At 48.0% G+C, this 23,293-nt stretch overlaps 2 protein-coding genes and 1 non-coding gene across 7 annotated transcripts; 1 reads left to right on the plus strand and 2 right to left on the minus strand.

Moving 5' to 3' along the window:
• Positions 1-235: 235 nt before the first annotated feature.
• mtmr1a (myotubularin related protein 1a) lies at positions 236-10,759 on the minus strand. 2 transcript variants are annotated; one of them, XM_068308237.1, is made up of 17 exons: positions 10,451-10,759; positions 7,307-7,406; positions 5,875-5,943; positions 5,113-5,200; positions 4,298-4,392; positions 4,110-4,217; positions 3,921-4,019; positions 3,534-3,617; positions 3,198-3,347; positions 2,932-3,120; positions 2,633-2,818; positions 2,402-2,560; positions 2,283-2,330; positions 2,080-2,172; positions 1,847-2,004; positions 1,638-1,770; positions 236-1,481 (listed from the first exon to the last, which is right to left on the minus strand). In XM_068308237.1, exons 1-17 carry the CDS (start codon positions 10,552-10,554, stop codon positions 1,317-1,319), a joined length of 2,028 nt encoding a protein of 675 aa, XP_068164338.1. In that variant the 5' UTR covers positions 10,555-10,759; the 3' UTR covers positions 236-1,316. The 2 variants fall into 2 exon arrangements, with proteins under 2 accessions (XP_068164338.1, XP_068164339.1); XM_068308238.1 differs by lacking the exon at positions 5,875-5,943 and having other exon boundaries at positions 10,451-10,758.
• On the plus strand, positions 8,247-8,328 carry trnal-aag (transfer RNA leucine (anticodon AAG)). Its single transcript has one exon. It is a non-coding gene; the product is annotated as a tRNA-Leu (tRNA).
• A 610-nt stretch (positions 10,760-11,369) lies between the features above and the next one.
• mtm1 (myotubularin 1) lies at positions 11,370-22,389 on the minus strand. 4 transcript variants are annotated; one of them, XM_068308022.1, is made up of 16 exons: positions 21,869-22,389; positions 20,503-20,591; positions 20,335-20,407; positions 19,992-20,086; positions 19,739-19,843; positions 18,744-18,845; positions 18,023-18,106; positions 17,802-17,951; positions 17,505-17,690; positions 17,043-17,225; positions 16,792-16,947; positions 16,674-16,721; positions 16,496-16,588; positions 16,052-16,165; positions 15,786-15,974; positions 11,370-15,493 (listed from the first exon to the last, which is right to left on the minus strand). In XM_068308022.1, the coding sequence occupies exons 2-16, from the start codon at positions 20,557-20,559 to the stop codon at positions 15,302-15,304; spliced, it is 1,827 nt and encodes a 608-aa protein (XP_068164123.1). In that variant the 5' UTR covers positions 20,560-20,591; positions 21,869-22,389; the 3' UTR covers positions 11,370-15,301. The 4 variants fall into 4 exon arrangements, with proteins under 4 accessions (XP_068164123.1, XP_068164125.1, XP_068164122.1 ...); XM_068308024.1 differs by having other exon boundaries at positions 15,798-15,974; positions 21,869-22,388; XM_068308021.1 differs by having other exon boundaries at positions 11,370-15,496; positions 21,869-22,388.
• Positions 22,390-23,293: the final 904 nt, after the last annotated feature.

A 23,293-nucleotide genomic window follows, 5' to 3' on the forward strand; every position in this document is an offset into this window, starting at 1 on the left:
TTTGACCTGATTTGATGTTCTTTCTGGCACCTAATTATGATGACTAGTAGAAATTGCAAAATGCATCTGAATTTTTCATGAGAAAAACAGACTAAACAAAGGTTTATGTTACCTGTTTTTTTTGAAGGCTCCATTAGATCTTTTTTTTTTCAAAAATCAGATTTTTTTGGCAGTTATTGTAATAGTTCAGGCTTTAGTTCAGGCTTTAAGAAATTAAAATAAATCAGGACAGGTCTTCTGTTTGCAGGATTTAATTACCACAGATAAATATGACAGATTAAAGTTTCACAGACAAAATGGCAAAAACACAGAGTGGTTGGTTTTAAAGTTAAACCCTTCTGACAGTCTGTAGGTGTGACTTTCAGTGGCCCCCCAACCCCCGGGCCGCGGACTGGTACCGGTCTGTGGGTCAGTCGGTACCGGCCCAAACAGAAAGAATCCAGAACTTCCATTATTTCTGTTTTATTCTGATCTGACTCTGAATCATATTTTTTATGTTTTCAGGCTGCGGGTAACGTTTTATTTTGTTGTGTTTGTCCACCACACCTTAAGGCTGGTCTGAGAGAAGCATGTTAAACTGGTCCATGGAGGAACACATGTTGGGGACCACTGGTCTACTCCACACCTCTGACGTCACAACTGTAAGGTAATCCTTCCACGGGTGGAGGGGTCTGAGAGAAACATGGTTTATTTGGGGTCGCGGTCTGAACTGGACACCTCCTCACCCCCCCATCAGCTACTTAAACACCCTCCAACACTTTCCACGTGGATCTTCGTCAATAACCCAGAGTGAGAAGCACAAAACGACAAGAAGTAGTTTCCTGCAGGAAGGATGGAGTGAGAAGAAAATGTGGAGCTGGAGGCAGCAGATCTCTGGGGGAGGGAGCAGCGAGGGCCTCCAAGTCCAGACCCCCCCTAGAATCCTCAGTGTCAAACCACCGTAAGTACGAGCAGATGGATCAACAGGGCCCCCTGCTGTAGATTCAGGTTACTACACCCATACGTTCACAACAAATCAGCAACCATCCATCAATCGTTCTCCAATCGTTCACCAATCATTCACCAACCGTTCACCAACCGTTCACCAATCGTTCACCAATCATTCATCAATCGTTCACCAATCATTCATCAATCGTTCACCAATCGTTCATCAATCGTTCACCAATCGTTCATCAATCGTTCTCCTGGAAGGAAATGATTTAGAAAAGTTAACATCACAAGATGGACCTTCTGTAAGCCCCCCCTCACATTATCAAAGTGGTTCAAACTGTGTGTGTGTTTGTGTGTGTATGTGTGTGTAAGTGTGTGTGTGTGTGTTACACAGCAGTGTGCAGGGGTGTGCCAGAGGTGTGTGTGGGGGAGGGGGAGTGTTCAGAGGACGACAGAGAGTGGGAGGCGGCCTCCCTCTGGAGCTCATCCACCCTTCTCTGGAGCTCCGCCCTGAGGACCAGCAGCTCCTTCAGGGCCTGATGGACCGGAACCTGGAACCCATGGAACCGCAGATTAAACGTCCTCCACACAGATTAAATGTTCTCCACACAGATTAAACGTTCTCCACAAAGATTAAACGTTCTCCACACAGATTAAATGTTCTCCACACAGATTAAATGTTCTCCACACAGATTAAACTGGGGTACCTGAGGCCTCATGCGGGGGTTCCAGCGGGCGTAGTAGCTGCTCCATAGCTCCAGGTGTCTGGAGGACACCAGCGGGTACAGAACGTGGTGCTCGTAATCCACGTAGAAGGGATTGGTGAACTCCTCAGGTTGGCTGGGGGGGGTGACACTGAACCGTCAGAACCTCTGCGGGCCCCCACAGACCCCAGGAGGTGAGAACAGACCCTCACCTGTTAATGTAGGACCACAGGGACACCGTGTGGGTCTGCAGCTCCTTGGCGACCCCCTCCTGCTCGCTGCTGCAGAGGAACGTCCCGAACAGGCAGCTGTAGAGGTGGTCCAGCACCGTCACCAGGAACAGCTCGTTGAACTCGAACGCTGTCGGGAACTGCAGAGGAAGACAAGTCACCCTGATTGGAGCAAAGGTGCATCATGGGAGATGACGTCCGAGCAGGACACTGACCTGTCGAGTCATCTGCCACACGCAGTCGATGAACTGGACGAAGAGAGGCGAGCGCTCCGAGTTAGCGTGGTTCTCGTCGCCGTGCCCGACGCGCTACGACGACGAGAACAACAACAACAACAACACTGTCATAGACACGCACAAACACGCCATCCATGACTCAGCACAAGGAGGAAGTAAACATAGTAAACACGTGTTCTTACAGCAGAAAACTTGTGTCCAAAACTGATCCACTCCTTCTCCACCAGCACCTGAAACAAACACGGTTACTGTGAGTACAGGAGGGGAAGACGATGGCGAGGTGAAGGCGACGGTCTCGGACCTGGAACCCGCGGAGGGTTCGGTAGTGGCTGTCCAGCATCAGCATGGCCATGGAGGTGAGCTGGGCCGTCCTGTCCCAGCCGTCGCTGCAGTGGACCACCACCGACGTCTTCCCAGACTCCACCTTATCGGCGATCTTTGCTGCTCCGGCCAATAAGAGCTGCGCAGAGAGAAGAACGTCTGATTGGTGGAGTCAGGGAGGCGGTGATGAAGAGGTCGCTGCTCTTCTTACCCGTATATACTCCAGCCAGTGTGTCTGATCGATGGCCGTGTGCCAGTGGGCTTCATCGATGGTGGGGTACACCACGTCCTTCATCTTCCTCAGAGACTCCCTCATCACGTGGATGTTGGGGATCTCCAGGAAGTTCAGCTCAGCGTTGGGGTAGAAACTCTCCGCTTCGTAGCCGCCATCCTTAGCCTGCAGGAGACAACCAGGAGGACACACAACCAGCACGGAGGTGAGGTCTGGGCAGAACACAGTAATTTAGATAGATACCAGATGGATAGACAGCTTCTCCAGCTGTGCTGTACCTTATTGGTGATGGCCACGCTGCTCTGCCGGGCATCAAAGATGGTGAGCTTGTGGGACTGGGCGTTGGCGTCCATGATGATCTGGAGGAGACGTTCGTCTTCTTTGCAGCGGCGGTCCGTGGGGCCGACTAACGGCTGGCTGCAGCGCACGATGGTGGCCTGAGACTCCGGGTGAATCCAGGACAAGACCTGCAGAGGACCAGAGGACACGTTGGTGTGATCTGCTGTCCACTCGTGATTGGATGTAACGCCAGGCTCACACCGACCGGGACGCGGTGTTTGGCTCTGAACACGGCCACTCGCTTCATGTCCTCGTCTGTGATGTTGGTGGGGATGACCAGGATGGAGGGGTAGGTGTCACACAGCTCGTAGCTGCTGTTGATCCTGCTGATGGTCCAGCTCTCATTAGGAAGACCCTGAAGGAGCACAGCATCTTTAGATGCTAAATTTTACTGCATATGCTAAACTATCATGGGAACTACTGAATACATTCTTTATTTTCTACTAATTTCTAATCCAGATATGTAAACAAACGTCTGACTGAATGAAAGACTTCTGGGTAGGAAGACGTTGATCTGTTGGGTGAAAGCTGGAGCAGCTACCTGACGTCGGTACTCTGCTGTTGGATCGTAGATCTTCCAGCCATCCACAGGAAACTGCTCTTTGTACTGGAAGGCAAACAGGGGCTGGAATGGAGGAGGACCAGCATTAGCATTCAGTGGCTAGCAAGCTAGCAAAGATGCTAACATACGGCTCAGACGTTCAAATCAAATCTATAGCGCTGCTTTAAAGATGGAGCTCAGAGACAGGAAGAGGCAGAAAAATGCTTTGCAATGGGTCTGTGTGTGTCTGTCATTGCATGAGATGATGTTAGCTTAGCGTAGCATTAGCCAGCTCCAAGGCAACCACCTCCCCAGCTGCCACAGGAAGTGACATCTGATGTGACGGACTGACAGAAACACATCAGGTCCAGCCTGTGTGGGACTGACCAGGTTGTGGGACATGGGGAAGCAGAACCTGGCGAGAACCTGAACCACGTCTGGATGGTTCTCCTCCGTCTTGTAGGCAAACCTGGGACTCCTGAGGTCCTGATGAGGGAGAAAAGTGTGTCTGAGCAAAGTGCAAACTCACCACAGGAGGTTTATTCACACTGAAGTGACGAAGACACCTGTGTGTACCTTGCAGACCAGCTCCAGTCCTTTGGTGTTCTCTCCCTGGTTGAGGACACTGATGGTCTCCAGTCTGCTGATGACTCCCAGGTTTACGTCCAGAATGAAGGGAGGGTCCTAGGGGGCGGAGCTAACGTTAGACACACTGAGGAAGACGAGGGATGGGATGAAGGTGAGATGAAGCAGAGATGAAGTACCCTGTCCACTCCAGTGAAGTACAGCTTGTAGTCTGTGATGGTGAGGGTTCCGTTAACCAGACCGCTGAATGGACAGATGTACACCACATCTTTGACTGCACACACACACACACACACACACACACACACACACACACACACACACACACACACACACACACACACACACACACACACACACATTAATCAAGTTAACTGTAACATCTTACAGACACTAAATCACATGTGTTGGCCCGGGGGCCAAATGTGGCCCTCCGCATCATTTTATGTGGGCCGCGAGAGCATAAAAGGTCAGAGTGTCTAAAAATAAATAGTTCAAAAGTGTGTTTTGACCAAAAAACTACATTTCCCATAATGCAGTAATTAAACTTTTACATTTTTAAATTTTAACTTTAACAAAAAACAAAGTTAATGTCTTTATTTTTTTCCTTTTTTTAAAAAGGATTCATGTTATAACCGAGTAACAAACATGTTTTTTCTGTCTAACTGTAATTTTTATAACTTGAATAAGAAATAAATTCAGTTACTTAACATTGAGTAGTTAGTTATTTTAAGTTACACTGAGTTACATTTATTAGTTACTTCTGGCCCTTTGAGGACAGCCGTGATGCTGATGTGGCCCTCAGTGAAAATGAGTTTGACCCCCCCTGCTCTAGAGCATGTTGTGTGTGTGTTCAGGTGGATCCAGGTACATTTTCATCTTCGGGTGTCTCCCAGGTGGTTCCACCTGTCAGAACCTTGTTGATCTAAGGTTCTGACGGGTGGACGAGCATCACGGATGTGAACAGACAGGTGGACACGGACGCTGATCTGACCTGTGGCCTGGATGGTCTCTCCTGGGAGCAGAGGAAACTTGTTCTGGAACATTCTGGCCTGAGCCCCGAACCGAAGAGCTGGAAGGTTCTGAGGAGAACACAGACCTGTTAGTGAGACCTCAGCCGGTAGCAGCTAGCGTGTAGCTCTGAACGGAGCAGGAACATCTGGGTCCTCAACACGGGCTCCTCTGGAACTGTTTAGAACTTCATGCTTGTGTTATGTTTCAGGTTCTGGGGGGGTGGGGGGCAGATGTAGATGGGTTCTTCTTCAGAATCATGGCACCAACAGTTTTAACATGTTTCTTAGAAGGACAGCTGAAGCTATCCGGTCCGCTGATGTTAGTTCAAGGATCAGGGTCGGGTTCTGTATGAATGAAGCATGATGATGATGATGATGTTAATGAAGAGGCCACACTGGGACGGATGAGGGAGGGGGGGTTGCTCTGTTCTCTACTTCTGCTGGAACCATGTCTTTAGACTAGACAGGAAACCCAACACGGGCCAATCACGAAGCAGTCCTCAAGTCACATGACCTGAACACAACCTGTCTGGATTTATTCATGCTTTATTACCTCTCACATTGATTACATTTGCTCATTTGACTTCATGAGTTATTGCTTGCTCCTGATTGGCTGTCACATGATAAACGCTGTGAGAACGTCAGGAAGGTTCCTCAACCATCAGCAGCAGAGACAGAGGAGCAGGAAGTAGAGCGCATGCAGGGTGGGAACAAAGCCGACAGACGGACAGACAGAAACTTGCCGAAGCATTGGTAGGATGCTCAGAATCACTATCTCCATGGTAACAGAGCCCCTCATCCAGCGAATCCCGCTGCAGGGTGAACCGTGAAGGAGGAAGTGAGACAAAGAGAAAGAGGTTAGACAGGAAATGAAGGTGTGTTCCTGCTGCCCCGCCCTGAGGCGACACGCCCATCACCCGTCATTCTGATGAAGAACTGGAACAACCCCTCATCAGTGGATGATATGACCAGGAAGAAACCCCCCCCCGCAGAAACCATGTGAACAGGGTGACCCTCAGCAACGTGAGCTACAGATACAATAATACAGTAGTACAGTACAGTAGTACAGTCCAGTAGTACAGTACAGTAGTACAGTACAGTAGTACAGTACAGTAGTACAGTCCAGTAGTACAGTACAGTAGTACAGTACAGTAGTACAGTACAGTAGTACAGTACAGTAGTACAGTACAGTAGTACAGTCCAGTAGTACAGTACAGTAGTACAGTCCAGTAGTACAGTACAGTAGTACAGTACAGTAGTACAGTCCAGTAGTACAGTCCAGTAGTACAGTACAGTAGTACAGTCCAGTAGTACAGTACAGTAGTACAGTCCAGTAGTACAGTACAGTAGTACAGTACAGTAGTACAGTAGTACAATGAGATACAAGTTTAAGTTGTTCTGTGTCTGAACTTGTAAGTCAAACATTTCCCCATTTAAAATAACTAAAATCATTTTAATCCATTCCAGCTTGAAAAAAAGCCCCAAATCCCTGAAATTATGAAAGGAAAAAACAGTTTTTTATCGACCAATAGAAATGCAGACTTTATTTGTTTATAATTAATTATATATAAGTTACATACATAATAATAAAGTATGAAAAGAAACGCAAAGGTCACGAGAACACAAGAGCTACGTCTTTACTCCACCAACGAGAACGAGATCCGGTCTCACTGATGTCGTATCCATCCGCCAAGACGTGGTAAAGAACGAGATCCGGTCTCACTGATGTATCCATCCGCCAAGACGTGGTAAAGAACGAGATCCGGTCTCACTGATGTATCCATCCGCCAAGACGTGGTAAAGAACGAGATCCGGTCTCACCGATGTCGTATCCATCCGCCAACATGTGGTAAAGAACGAGATCCGGTCTCACTGATGTATCCATCCGCCAAGACGTGGTAAAGAACGAGATCCGGTCTCACCGATGTCGTATCCATCCGCCAACATGTGGTAAAGAACGAGATCCGGTCTCACCGATGTCGTATCCATCCGCCAACCCTGAGGCGCTGTGCGCGTCAGAAAACCCCACGGCGGGAGATGTCGAGCGGAAACCAAGCTCACGTGTGCCAGCACAGCCTGTAATGGACATACACTCTGTGTGTGTGTGTGTGTGTGTGTGTGTGTGTGTGTGTGTGTGTGTGTGTGTGTGTGTGTGTGTGTGTGTCCGGTGGATACCTTGTGGTCTCTGCTCCCAGCGTCAGACGGTCCTGAGATCTGACTGGAGATGGTGGCTGCGATCAGCTGTTTACACCACTCCACATGAGAACCTGATGGACTGAACAGAGAGAAGCAGTGAACATTTAGCTCACAAGGAACGACGGTGGTGAACGTTATTAGAAATGTTACTACAATTGTTATTATCATTATTATCGTTATATATCCAGCAATGGTAGTCCTAAACTGAAGATAACCATTACCAGTTCTGTACTGGACTTTATTTATGAATGTATTTTCTATAATATTTGGTTAATATGAATATATTTTAGCTTACAAACCCAATTATATTAAATTGTATTTTTTTAATATAGTACAGGATAAAAATCTAAATTTACTAATGCAATTTGGTGATGTTTAACATACATTGTAAATTCTTTATTTATGAATGAATGATAAAGTGAAAGCCTTTTTTAAGGTTATAAAAAAATACAGGAATTACTATTTTTTATTAGTGGAGTAAAACGACATAAACCTTATTTCTATTTTTCTGGGTTTTTTTTCAAAACAGACATATTATTGAGAACGTATGCCAAGGTATACTTCTATTATTGTATATAGATACATTAATATACATGAAACTATCTAAATATAATTACTATATTATTATTATGATTATTATGATGATGATGTTCATAATGATAATTATTATCACATGACTCTCTCTGGAACACCTGTAGCGGATGTCACCAAAGAAAATATTTTTCATGTGACCATCTCAACACACACCTCATTGTCTTGTAGTTCATTCCGCTCCCCGGTCGGTGGATGGATCACCCCCACCAGGTTCAGGGTTAGGGTTACAGTTACAGTTGTGTTCCTGTTTTTGTTGACTTAGTTTCTTAATAAACATGTGTGACCCCGGGGAAAGTGTACGGCAAAAATACCCTCTGCTTTTAACGGTAGTGTGGCTGAGTGGTCTAAGGCGCTGGATTAAGGCTCCAGTCTCTCTGGAGGCGTGGGTTCGAAACCCACCGCTGCCAGGACGTTATGAAGCAACAGTAGCTCAGTCCACTGGGTCTGGACCAGTAGTGATGTCCCCTTTGACATGGCACTCCCAGACTGGGTAGGATTTTTTTCTGGAGCCTCCTTCAAACATGGAAACACCATGTGACTGATGGCGTTTGAACCAGTCAACTGGTTCATTCACCAGAGTCCTGTCCCATAAAGCTGGATTAACCTAGTCAGGCTTCCTCTTACTTATCTGGTTTCACTTACCCAGACATCCACCCTCCGGATTTTCGGTACCATAAAGCCGGCTATCAACTCACTAATTCAATCCAGACTTGTCCACTCTAGATCTGTACGAGCTCACATAAAAAGGGCGGAGTTTGCTGCATGCGACCAATCACAAACATGCAACAAACCGGCCTGAGCCGCATATTTCACAACGGAGGAGCAAACAATAATAATTAATAAATACGATCAATACAAATCAATAATCCAGGCAAACAGCAACACAGCTGCAGCTGCCAAACGGAGCAAGGATCTCTGGGAAAACATGGCCGACTGCGTCAATGAGGAAGTTAGTGCCATTATAATATTACTGCCCCACTATGACTGCACTTGTGTATCTGACTACAGTAACATGTGTGTGTTCATTAATGTGTGTGTGAACCACATGTTTGGTTATGACATGTGATCGTAGCCCCGTGACCTTATGAACAGCTCTACGTACTGTGTTCTTCACAGGTTTTCAGCATCGCCAACAGAATACATAAAAGTACCTATCAATCAATCAATCAATCAATCAATCAATCAATCAATCAATCAATCAATCAATCAATCAATCAATCAATCAATCAATCCATGATTTACTGAAACAAATCATTGATCAGTGACATTTTATCAGTGTCTTGCTTGTAACCCGTCCAACGAGGGATTTCAGGACATCATAATAATGACCAACATCACTCAGAAATATATGAACTGTCTCAAAGACCCTCAGGTCAATGCACACTGTGGGGGGCTGTCAGCGCGTGGTTGGGGTGCGTTCCATTCCTGATGTGAGGCTCCAGCAGCTGACAGATGTAATGTAACCCCTCCCCCCAAAACCTCTACCTTTCTACAGTCATTGTTCAGCCAATCCCACCGGATTACAGCCATCCCTAAATATTCTCTCTGCCTGAGCGCTCTGCACACAAGCTGTGACCCGAGATCCACCGGGTTCTCAGGGAACGGACGGCCCGTTTTCAGGAGAACTGATTGGTCAGTAGGTGGGGCTGTTATACCTGCTGAGCTCTGATTGGTCAGTGGGTGGGGCTGTTATACCTGCTGAGCTCTGATTGGTCAGTAGGTGGGGCTGTTATACCTGCTGAGCTCTTATCCTGAACTTATCCTGCTCCGGAGCAGGTTAGGTTTTCAGCATAGGTTACCACGACAACGTAGCCCGATAGAAAGTCAGACACCTTTATGGTACCGAAAAGCCAGGGTTAAACCTGAAGTTATCTCGCTAAACCGTAATCCAGCTTTATGGTACAGGCCTCAGACGAACCAGTTTAGAGGTATCTGGATTGATTTGATTCGTTTTCGGACTGCTGACGGTTTGCTTTCTAATTGCTTTGGAACCAACCAGGAAGAGATCTGAAGTCTGGGGACATTTGGATCTGGTGCTGCTGAACAAAGTAGGTTTTAGTTTCTAACAAACTTATTTTAAATCTGTTTCTCACACGGTAGGAATGATTTTTCACTGATGAATTAAATGTAGTTACACCTCCTCTACGGCAGGTGGCGGTGGCGCCTTCACGTAATGTACCACTAAACCTAACTGTTGACGCATGCGCAGGGAGGATTTACGCCTCTGGGGAAGGAAGGTTTTTTTCCGCCGAGCGCGCGCGCACGCACAGTCACCCGCGCGCACACGCACTAAAGCGCATGCGTGGCGGAGGGAGGGGGCGCCAAATGTTGTCTTCTTCCTGGGGGGTTTAGCAGCAGACAGCGGAGGAGCTAGCAGTGCTAGCTGGGCTAACACTTCCGAACAGACGCGGAACATCCTGGTTCTCACGCCCGCCAGCCGCGCTCATCTCCCCGCTCCGTCCACCGGAAAAACGAGCGTACAGTTCATGAGCCCGGTCACCGGCTGTCCCTGAGGCCGAGCCCCCTTACCTGTCCTGGCTGTCACCGGCGGTCCGCGGGTCGGGGGGTCCAGCGGTCCTTCTGTTCGGGGCCGCTCCTTCCCCGCCCCCGGCGGCTCCGGCCTGTTTGTCCATCCGCCAGATGTTTCCTTCCGGCCAGCGGAGCGTTTCCTCGGCGCGCGGGGGGTGAGCTCGAGCCTCGGTTCAGTTCCGGTTCCCCTCCTCCGGGAGTGCGCCTCCGGTTCCCGCGGCAGGAGCCGTCATTGATGTGATGGGTCGCTTGTTTTTGCTTCCGACCGTCTGTCGCGTTTCCTCCTCCCAGTGTAGCTCCGCCCACCACACGCCAGAGAGGAGAGGATGCGGAGGATGAGAGGCGGCGCGGCAGCGGCGCGGCAACGGCACGGAGGCGGCAGCGGCACGGACGCGACGCGGCACGGGGGCGGCAGCGGTGCGCAATCGGCAGCGGAACAGAGGCGGTAGCGGCGCGGAGGTCAGGGGTCAGGCGGCTTCTGGAGGTTTTTTTTTTTAATTTCAAAAAAATAACCGCGAACAAACAGTTTAGAATAATTATATAACAACTGTCAGGGAGTAAAATGGAAAAAAAATTACACACATTCAAATAATTTGTAGGTGATACAGATATAAAGTTTTTAAAGCCTTTTTGTTCAGTGAACCAGATTAATTTTATAAATGCCAAGTATCATTATAAAAATGTTGTGATGCAGATCTTTGTTTATTCTATTAACATTTCTGGATATAGAACTTTCCTAAAATAATCAAGATTTCTATAATAGAAAATATTCTTTTCTTTGCCTTCTAAAATAGCAAAATACAATATTTTCCCATTTAAGTAAGAGTTCTTGTAGAGTCCACAAATGATGAAGCTGCTCAACTCAATCCAAGATGATAATGACGAGACACCGGGGCAACTGCTAAAAATAGAATTAAAAAAATACACAAGGGAGCCAGTCTGAAATACAGTACTTAAATTAATTTAATCAGTAATATTTACATAGCAAGAGCCATCCAACAAACTGCAGAGAATAACACAATTAAAAGAAATATATCTGAAATGTATTGATTTCCCTTTCCCTTCTTGATGTCAACAGTTCCTGAAACATTGTATTTATCATAAAGCAGGCTATTAACCCCCCCCCAACCACCATCAATAATGAGGCAAATGAAATGAACAGCGACAGGTTCTTAGACTCCTCGCCACAAAGCCAAGATGTAGGACATGAAGATTCATGAGAGGACAAAGAAGATGGCGTCCCACTTTGGGACGCCTGTCCAGAATCCAGGAGCCTGTCTCTCCATCCTAGGTCGGGGAGCAGAATCCACAGAATGCCCTCAAAGTCACACGGAACCAACAGAGTAAAAAGTCACCATTTATACCAACAGGTTCTGGAGCTAATATTACTTTCTTTTTTATAAAACTAAGATTTTACACTGCATAAAATAACTATTTTACAACAATAGAGCTTTAGGCAGTAAAATAGGTTTTGATTGAGGTAATTACACCATGGTGCTTGTACAAAGTAAAACATAAAAAAAATAGATTTTCATCTGTTTTTCCCTACAAACCACCACAAATGCACTTTCATCCTTGTTACTGCTTTTCTGTTTTGAACCCACAAACATACTTTTATCAAGGAGGCCAAAGATCTGCTGTGGAGAAAACCCACACCGGGTCACCTCTGACTGGACCAGGCTGAACCCACCCTCACATTAGTCATGTTGGACGTCTGACAAACTAAACGTCAGGTCCTTTTGGAGCCGTGAGGCCACACAGACCCACATTAACGTCTCCTGTCCTCGGCCCCAACAACAACTCCATCCAGCTGCACAGGAGCAAAGTCAGTCACATTTAACTGAGGATGTCAGAGTTAAACCGGTTTAAATCTGACATCCCTACAGGATCTGGTGTTAATGAATGTTCTGTGCTACACGGTCCAAACAGTCCAGGTTCATACTGTGAAACAAAGTTGCCACCCTCCTAAACATATACTCCTGGACTCGGATGTCTGAATCAACTTAAGTGACAATGAGGACAGTAAAAGTAGTGAGTCGCTGACTTCACACTTTTTCCCTGATTCATGGCTGTAACAACTTCTGCTGCCTGGAGATGGCAGTGCTAGAACAACAGGCCTGACCACGCCTAACTTTAGAGCAACAGAACCATCAGCACTTATGGGTGCCTGCCACGTTGGAAAATGAAAATCGTCTCGTTGGTACTCAAGAACGTCCACTGAGATAACGCAACCAGACTCCACTGTGACTCGTGGGTGAGCCAGACCAGTTGTTTGGTGACATTAACTCAAGCTGCTGCTCTGAAATGTTGTTTAACTAAGTCAGGACTAGGATTTAGATGATGATGAGCTGATGAATATCAGCTCAACTAAGTGACAAATGGTTGGACACGTTTTTAACTGAAGCGAAGCACGAAGATTAACCACAACTTGGGTCTCCAGAATGTCTGGTAGAAACATGACCTGGCTGCTGACTAGAAGGGTCATCGTTTCTGTTGCTACCAAGACATCTAGTCAGAAGCTTCTGGGATCAATAGGTCCTGTCGTCTGGAGTTCTCAGAGGAGTGGTTGCAGTGACTGCTCATTTTAATCCCATAAACTAGCACCATGGCAACCCTCTCATTCTCAGAGATGACCCTGGACAGGTTGGATGAGTCTTCCCCTGGAGGTGAAGCCGATTCTTACAGGAACCAAGGCACTAAACCGGTCGTGACCTCCTTCACAAGATTATTGCACCTCGTTCACAAACGCATGCCAAGACATTAATTAACCACCTCAACCAATCTTTGAGGTCCTTGTGAACGCAATGAGTTCAATGTTTAGACTTTATGCTCCAGCAAAACAAGAGGAGATACTCTCGCTAACCAGGGATCTAGAAGTCCCAGTGTGTCCCGTGCCCACACCAACATGTTGGGAAGAAGTATCCCATCACCATGCCGTTTGAAATGAGGGACTTTGGCTAGCAGACTTGGAGTTTCAAGGTCACCAGAGTGGAAGAGCATCAGACTTAAGTCCAAGCCTGGTCAGAAGGTTGGCAAACACGCCTTCACCCCTGCAGACAGACCCCTGATGTGTTGCAGGAAGTGTACGCCCAACAACAGTCAATTTGAGAACACTTTCCAATATCGATGACATTTTCTGCAACAGAGCAGCTGTTATTGCAACGTGGAATGTCTTCTGTATGAAAAATAACTCTCTAAAGGAATTTGAATGATGGCTTGAATTCTGTTGGTATCTGCAAAATCCCTCCCGTTGGGATGTTTTCCTAGGAGAGCGCAGCAGTGCTGAAGTGTTGAAGTGACTCCAGACTAACTCATGATGGCAGGTCTTTCCCTCCAAACGCAGATCTAGCCCAGTCAATTTTCTCTGTTTTAATTCCACCTGTTGGAATCAGATCATCTCATCTTGAACTTTGACCTAGGGGAATAAAAAAAAACTACCCGATTTCAGCCACAGAAATCATCCAGTGACTCAAAATGAGGTGAATGGACCTCACCTTTCATTGGAAACGAAGAACCTCAACTCAGAGAAGATGTCAGAAACCACGGTGTCGCCATCCTGACTGAACAATGCAGCGCTTGCTGGACATTTTAGCAGCATGCTAGCTATTACATTCCTGAGACTTCTGAAAATTTGCAAAAAAACCAAACCCATCTCATGACTCTGGATGAAGACCAGTGGCATCTTTTGGACAGGTAGTTTGTTTTGAGCTGCTTTGGTGGATTGTATGGAAGCCTGTTTGAGCCAGGAACCAGAATGATACTACTATAGGGCAAATCATAAATTTGAATTACACATAAAACTATCAGCCATGACATTAAGGAGAAGTGACGTTATCTTGTTGCCATGGTGATGGGATATATCAGGCAGAGAAGGAACAGCTTGTCCTAGAGCTGAGGCGGAGTTGGAGGTGGTTTCCTTTGACTCTCCTGTCGACTGAAGGACAGCTTGACGCTAACACGTTAGCGTTAGCTCTGTCACATCACCTCTACTATTCTCCTACATCATTTCAGCCTCCAAACACCTGTCCAGAAGACACACGTCCTTGTTCTACCGTCCACACAGACGTGTCCAGGCACTGTGTGAGACTAACGTAATCGGGTCAGAACTAGCACCCCCCCCCCGCTTAAGTAAAACACCCCGTTTCTCAGCTGGACCTGGATCTGCAGCGACAGAATGATCCACTCAGACACACCTGACGAACACACCCGGCTGGAGGTTTTAATGAAACTGACGGGAACGAGGGCCCAGCCTCGGACTCATCCGTCCTCTGGGGGGAACGCTCAGTGGGGGTGTAGCTAGCAGCTAAAGGGAGGGTGGGACAGCTTGGTTCGCCCCGGTTGCGGACCAGGATCTGGACTGAGCTGATGGAGTCATGCTGACGTGACTTCAGGGGAGAGCTGAGCTGTGATTGGACAATCTCCAGACCAGCGTGATGCGTTGCGTGGCATCATCCACAGATTTCACATGGTGCAGACTATCTACATGTCATCAGTGAATCCGTGTGTGAATGTGGTCGTTGCGGTCACCAACAGAAGGTGGTTCTGGTGGGTTCTGTCAGGTCTGAGTGTGTTCAAGCCCTTCTGCGTCTTTAAGGCTTCATTGCTGACTGTTTGAGTAGAAAAGTCTGTGACAAGGCTGTACTGTGACGTATTGCATAAATCACCATCATCACCACTCTGGTGTTAGAATTAACCAACAAATCTAAATCTTATTAGCACTCTTAATTAGCTGTGGTTAAGACTGAAATCCTAATTAATCCCTGCGTGTGTGAGACGGACAAATCAGAGCAAAGACGATATAAGTGCAATTCAACAAGTATATCTGAGAGTGTGTGTGTGTGTCACCCGCCCTCAGAGGGGTGTGTGTAGGTGTGTGTATTGCTGTAACGGTGTGGAGGAGCTGGAGGACGACGTGTTGGAGGAGGGGCTGTGTGCCAGACGGGAGGAAGGGGAGGAGTCAGGCCGCTGGAGCTCCTCCAGCTTCTTCAAGTACTCGTCTCTGAGGGCCAGCAGCTCTTTGTAGCGCTGCTCCACCGGACTCTGCTGCTGGAAGGGCACACACACACACACACACACACACACACACACACACACCAGATCACACAGAGGCAAGGACACCCAGACCCCCCCATGAACCTGGTTTAACATCACGGACCGTCCTTTAAGGTTTGGCGAATAAATACAACTAAATAAAATACGACCGTGTCCTTTCTTTAGTTTGTTTGCCTGTTCCCTGGGGTGCCACGTGATGGGGCACTTTGGGGATATGGGGTATGGAGGATGCTGCTCTAAGCCCCCCCGCCTCTGTGTGACCAAGGTAATAAATCAAACACACCTGCGGTCCTACCTGTTGTCGTATACGTGGGTTCCAGCGGATGTAGTATGTTACCCACAGCTCTAGGTGGCGCATGCTGGCGACGGGGTAGAGGACCCGCCCAGATTCGGGGGTGTAGAAGGGATTCAAATACATGTCCATCTTACTGTTGACCAGAGACCACAGCGACACCGTCTTCAGCCTCAGCTCCTGCCAGAAACAAAGAGTGACTGTGAGCGCCCCCGTCAGGCGGCTCCGAGGCGGAAGCAGGCGGCTCCGGGTCTTACATTGCTGTCTCGTGCGCTCTCACAGTTGTAGAGAAACGTCCCGAAGCGACAGCTGTACAGATGATCCAAGATGGTTAGCAGGAGGCGCTCATTGAACTCAAAGGCTGTGGGGAACTAAAGGGGGACACAGCAGAGGGGGAGTCAGCCAGAGATTCATTCATTCTTTTGTTGTTGTGCAACAGCACCCTCTAGTGGCAGCCTGGTTCAACAACACACTGGTGCAACTGGTTGAAGGTGCGGTGGTGTGTATCAGTCAGCAGCCGCCACCACAGAAGAGCACAGTGGCTCTTCGGTTTCAGGGGAAATGGTTGTCATGACAACGGCACCGATGCAAGTAGGACAGGAAGGTCTACTCACGACTTAAATCTGTCGACGAGGAGCATACTTGGATCTATTTTAAGCTGACAAATTTTACAGAGAACCCACACCCCCATCAGAACACACCTGTTTAGTCATCTGCCAAACACAGTCGATGAACTGAAGGAAGACGGGCGATCTGTCCTGATCGGCATGGTTCTTGTCCCCGTGGCCTATCCTCTGTACACACACATTCAGAATTTTTCAGATGAACCCTGTTTTGTAGGACTCTTTCTTCATCCACAGTGTGAAAAACTCGACTCACTGAGGCAAACTTGTGTCCGAAGCTGATCCACTCCTTCTCCACCAGCACCTGGAAGCACACACACAGTTTGTTCACCCTTCACTTCTGGATCGTTTTGTTTTCTCGTGTGGAGTCGGACCTGGAATCCACGGAGGGTTCGGTAGTGGCTGTCAAGCATCAGCATGGCCAGAGACGTGAGCTGGGCCGTCCTGTCCCAGCCGTCGCTGCAGTGGACCACCACCGAGTTCCCACTGGAGACCTTGTCAGCCACCTGTATGGCTCCAGACAAGACCAGCTGCACACAGAGAAGACGAGAGCCTGGACTTCTAGAGGACTGTCCTGGTAACAGCAGCAGGGAAAGTCTCTGAGAACAGGAAGTAGAACTCTTACCTTAATGTGTTCTAGCCAGTGTGTAGACTCTAGGCTGGACAGCCAATGAGATTCCTCAACATTGGGGTAGACAATGTCTTTGAGTTTCTTCAGGGATTCCCTCATGACGTGAATGTTCTGAATGTCCAGGAAGATGAGCTCTGCAGTCTGGTACTCATCACCTTCGTAGCCTCCTCCCGTGGCCTGTGGATAGTAGAAACTGGGAGGTGACACATGAACTCACTGGGCAGATGACGGAAACACAACTTTATGTCTGGCCTGAAGGATTTTCCCAATCAAATCTATCAATATTCAGACAGGAGGAAAGATCTTCAGGTAGTTTTTCATCAATGATGAACCCAGAGTCATCAGATGACTCCCCTTGGCACTAAAGACATTTTGCTTCTATCCATCCATGCGCCAACACCTGGTAAAGAACAAGATCCGGTCTCGCTGATGTTATATCACTCCCTTCCTCCTCACCTTGTTGGCCACAGCGTTGACGCTGGGCCGGGCGTCGAAGATGGTGAGCTTGGTGGTGTCGTTGGCCTCCCGAATCAGGTCCAGGTAGCGCTCGTCGTCCTTGTTCCTTTTCCCGGACATGCCCACCAGCGGCTGGCTGCAGCGGACGATGACCGCCTGGTTCTCCCTGTGGATCCACGACAGCACCTGGAGCACGGCCACAGATCAAACACACGGAACGTGACACAGCTCCACTTGAGGCCTGGAGGCCTACTGATCCAGCAGACCGCCCCCTAGGGGTGGTGCTTTGACACTCACTGGTATCCGTCCCCTCGACCTGAAGGCAGCCACCCTCCTGAGGTCGTCCTCTGAGCTCTTCACGGGCACAGCCAGCACAGTGGGGTAGGTGTCACACAGCTCGTAGGTGTTATTGATGAATGTCAAGCGCCACTTGTTGTTGGGCAGAGCCTACAGACAGCGGTCATCAGTCACACGGAGCTGCAGGACGACCCGAGCGCCGCCGCCCTCAGGCTGCCTACCTGCCGTCTGAACTCCTCTAAGGGGTTGTAGACGTTCCAGCCGTTCTCCTCATACTTCTCCTGAGTCACGTAGGCAAACAGCGGCTGGAGGGCAAGAAGGCAGGAGTTTAAGGTCCCGACTGGAGCAATATCATAGCAACAGCATCGTCCAATCACAAGCAGCGAGCCATGGATGCCACACCCCATGCTCATACGCAGTGTATCGTCTTCCTAACAATGTCCAACATTTGGTTCACCGTGGACCGACCTTTAAGGTGTGGTGGATAAATACAACAAAATAAAACTACCGGCAAAAAACTGCTTTTCTGAATATAATAATAAACGTGAATCCAGTTTGTATCAACTTTATTAGCAGCGTCTTCGTAACGTCACACTGTTTGTTTCTTGTTTGCTCTGCCAGCTTGGGAGTTTCAGTTTAGCGGTAATGTATTCCGTGTTAGCGGCCCCTTTAAGAAGGTAGTCATGTGACCGAGGCAAGCATCTCCACAAGCGTCAAGAGTGACTTATAGACAGATGTGGAGAATCCACTCATTTAAAACTAAACATCATTCAGAACTAATATTACTCATACAACAGTAATAATATGAGTTCTGGGTTCATTCTGTGGGACCCGGGACAGATAGACCAACGGACCGGTACTGGTCCACGGCCCGGGGGTTGGGGACCATTGGTTTAGAGTGCAGTTGATCAGGCTAACGTGAGCAACAAACAGCTGTCTTACCAGACCATGAGAGAGGGGGAAGGCGTGCCTGAAGAGGAAGTCGAAGATGTCTCTCCTGCTGTGACCTTCCTGTTTCAAGGCAAAGCGAAGGTTCCTCATGTCCTGAGGAGGAAAGGTCACCGGCGTTAGTCACATGACACAAACACAGCAAACAATTGTGTGCACGGAGCCCCCCCCACACAGAAAATACCCACCGACGTTTTTTCTTTTCTAGCCTTTAAAAACGGTTTGCTAAATAGAATTTCACAACTCCTCCAGTTGTCATGGTGACAGGCAGCTGTGCTTTCATCACTGTTTATAGTGTCCAATGAGAGAGAGGCACCGTGTCCAAAGCTGGTGGCATCAGAACGCCGTCCTAAATGAGGCCGATCCATTTAAGTCAACTGGACTACAGTGGCCCCCCAGGGTCACACAGGTGCTCTGGATTCCCAGTTTGACATGAATGAAGTAAATATGTTCACTGAGGACTGGAAGAAGCATGTTAGACTAAAAAGGTTCTATTCTGTCGAAAAAGATTTGATTCTGTCTGAAAATGTTCACAATTCTCAAAAACTTTTTGTTTCAATTTTTTTAGAAATCTGTTTTGCATATTAATGTTTTGATCTGGTGTTGTTGGAATTAAACCTGGAACAGAAGACTCATTGTTGTTGACCACTGAAGCTGAACATCAAGCACATCCTGTTCCACACCAAAGTTAACAACTTCACTATGTGATAAACTATTCTATTCAAACAGTTTTACCTCTAGATACGTGTGGAAATCTGAGACAGGAGTCAACGGGACGCCACGGCTAGTTGGCGGATGGATACGACATCAGTGAGACCGGATCTCGTTCTTTACCGCGTGTTGGCGGATGGATACGACATCAGTGAGACCGGATCTCGTTCTCGTTGGTGGAGGAAACACGTAGCTGATGTGTTCTCGTGACTTTTGCATTTCTTTTCATTCTTTATCTTTGTTAAAGACGGTACACCCCTCCCACCCCACTTACTCACCTTGCAGGTGATATCCAGACCGTAGGCGTTTTCTCCTCTGCTTGATGCCCCACCCATTTTCTCCACCCGGCTGATGACACCCAGAGGGACGTCCAGGATCACATCCTTCAGCAGACAATCAGAGCGTTGTGTCACTCATCAGAAGTCTCTCACACTTTCAAACTTTTAACAAGGTCATGCTGGGAGGACAGACTCCTGAGGTGTTCAGCATGGCGCCCCCTGCAGCACGTCTGACGCGAGTGCACCGACTTACGGCCTCATAGCTCTTGAAGTACAGCCTGTAGTTGGTGATCAACACTTTTCCCTTGACGGCGCCGTTGAACGGACAGATGTAGATGATGTCTTTATCTGCAGGCACACAAACACCGGGTGAGCGTCACGCCTGACCACGTATCGTAGCCGACTGGCTAAGAATCACTTCCTGTTTTCACATCAACGTGCCAGTTTAGACATCCTGTCATTCAGCACACGGTAGAGAGAAGGAATTGAGAGCTTTGTAGCTCTGCTAAAAATGAAAACGTCCAATCAAAGGCTCAAATGGGCGGAGTCACCTGACAGGTAACAGGTGGAGCCGAGTGTCAGAACGCCCACTGTACCTATAATCCTGTCCTCTCCTGGCAGCAGAGACACGTCAGCCAACAGCTCCATCTTCAGAGACTCTCTGGAGGTCTACACACACACACACACACACACACACTTTAACCTCCTTTTGTAGCATCACAGGATGTTTGCATTAAGCAGTACACACACTTTAATCCACATACACTCGACAGGTGTGTGTCCAGTGGGTTGGAGTGGTAGATTGAGATCGGTGAGGCCATCACTCAGCTGGGGGGAGGGGGGCTTCCACGAGCTGGGGAGGGGAGAGAGAGACGGGGTTAGTGTTGTCCCCTGGATGTACCTGGTTCTGAAATGAAACGCTCCTTCAACGGACAATCAGGCGGTTCCTGCGTGTTTCTCATTCTACTTATTTATGTCACTTTGCTTTTGTTTATCCTCCAGGAACATTGTGACACAACACGCCAAGTCAGCTTCATCGTCAAGTGGAACACATACACGCAACATCCAGCACAGAGGAAACAGCAGTCCTCTCTGACCCGCAGTCAACAGGCAGTACAACACGGGCAGTACAACACGGGCAGTACAACACGGGCAGTACAACACGGGCAGTACAACACGGGCAGTACAACACGGGCAGTACAACACGGGCAGTACAACACGGGCAGTACAACACGGGCAGTACAACACGGGCAGTACAACACGGGCAGTACAACACGGGCAGTACAACACGGGCAGTACAACACAGGCAGTACAACACGGGCAGTACAACACGGGCAGTACAACACGGGCAGTACAACACAGCAGTACAACACGGGCAGTACAACACGGGCAGTACAACACGGGCAGTACAACAGGCAGTACAACACAGGCAGTACAACAGGCAGTACAACACAGGCAGTACAACAGAAAGGATTTTAACAACATGTCCGTTACTGCTCCTACCTGTGACGTCACACCCACACAATGAGTATTCACACCAATAACAGCTGGAGCGCAGGTAAACAAAAGCCGCTCCCCAAACAAGGTGCGTGCAGTATGATAGGTCACGTGACGTCAGGACCTGTCCTGACAGCCAATGAGGAACCGGCACTGATCACACCGGTGTATTGATCCGCTGTATGCCATCTTAATACACCTGTAAATGTCTCCTTTGACTCCACTCGTCCAACGAGAGACCCCTAGCTATGCTATGCTAGGCTAGGCTAGGCTAGGTGTGAACAGCAGCAGGTGACCCGGATCCGTCCACCCCAGGCTCGAACCCGTCCGACACGGAACCCCAGGACTGAATGGGGTGATGTTGGCCGGCACACAGACCGGAAGCCCCCGCAGCGGTCCGGGGGTGACCCCCTCCACCAGCGCCACCCTGAAGTTTTCCAACTTGGCTCTTCCGTTTCCACGGCTCTGGAGTTGCACCAGGAAATAGCGGAGGCCTCGGCGGAGTGTCGGTTTCTGAAACCGAACCCCGGGCTGTTTCGCACCGATAACACACAGGAACACCAGCAGAGCCCCCCACGGAAGACCTCCTACGGAAATATGTGTCCTCTTTCCGGCCAAATGTCTCAAACCTACCCGCAAAGTGCGTTTCTCCCGCGGCGAAACGTCGAGCTCTGTCCCTCAAGCCTCAGCAGGAAGTGACTCCCCGTCACGTGTCGAGCTGTCATGGCGCCGATTGGCTGCTTGTCAAAAGTGGAGCCCGCGTGGAATGCTGGGAAATGATGTTTTTAAAAGAAGTGACCGCTATTCATTCTCTCTCTCTTTCCCTCTTTCTCCCCTCCCTCTCACGCTGCGGGTCACGTGTCTTCTGGAGCCAATCCCAGCTGTCCGGGCGTCTCATCCGGGTACACCCGGATCATCACTCAGAAGGGCCCCACGGAAGACAAACAACCACACACGGTCACACCCACGGACAAGTGTGTGTGGCCAGTCCACCTCAGCTGCATGTTGTGGAGGTGGGAGGAAGTTGGTTTGTTTTTCACCATTTCATTTTATTATATTTGTTTTTTTAATTGCTGATTTTAATCTCTCCAATGTGTAATTTGAATAAAACTGAAGATGCCACCAGATGCCTTAAAACATCAGCAGAACCGTAAATCAGGGGGTGAACACCCCAGCATGTCAACTGCTCCTGACCTGCTGCATTCTGTAAAATAAAACCAGCTGTCACTGTATAAAACACTATAGAGCACGATAGAAAGAATTCAGACAAGTTATTTTCACTGTTGATGGGATCAGACATCTTTTACTGAATAAAGCTCATTTAGAGATGTATCCTGGTATTGTATATAGTTTTGTATATTGCATATTGTATGTTAACAGGCCTGATGTAATATTGCAGTCCAGCAGGAATCATACCACAACCATGAGATGTGTTCAGCGGGGCATAATTCCTCCATTATGGCCCCTTTTCCAAAAAAAAAGTTGAACAGTGGCTCAAAAAGACCTGATGGAACATCTTAGCATTAATGAGGTTACCTGGCAACAGGTAGAAACATGACTGGGTAGAAAACAGCATCCAGAGAAGTGGACTTGCTCTGAAGGAGAGCTGGGGAGGGGCTGGAAGAAAGAAGAACAGATTAAGAACAGTGTCAGTGGGTGGAAGGCAAACGATTTACAGCTAGAATGTATGTATTATGTATGTAACTGATCCGTCAAATGGCCCGTAGGTGTGAGTGTGTTTTTCTTTTGTGTAGCCCCGTGATGAGCTGGCGTCTAATTCAGGGTATACCCAACCTTTCACTTATAGCCAGCTGGAATAGACTCCAGCTAGGAGGACAAATGGCTGTAGACGATTGTGATCGTCTTATCTAAGAAAATCAATGATAGACTATTATCAATATTGTTATTTTTATTTCTACTACTTATTTGTTGTTTTTGTTGTTATTGGTACAATTATTATTATTGAGGATAGCTGTTAATGCCATTTGCAGGGTTCTTCCCTTCAAAGCAGTTTGTCTTTCCATGTTCAGCAGTAACGATAAAGAGTTCAATAACTGT

The sequence above is a fragment of the Antennarius striatus genome, chromosome 23 (assembly GCF_040054535.1).
Source record: "Antennarius striatus isolate MH-2024 chromosome 23, ASM4005453v1, whole genome shotgun sequence".
Taxonomy (NCBI): Eukaryota; Metazoa; Chordata; class Actinopteri; order Lophiiformes; family Antennariidae; genus Antennarius; species Antennarius striatus.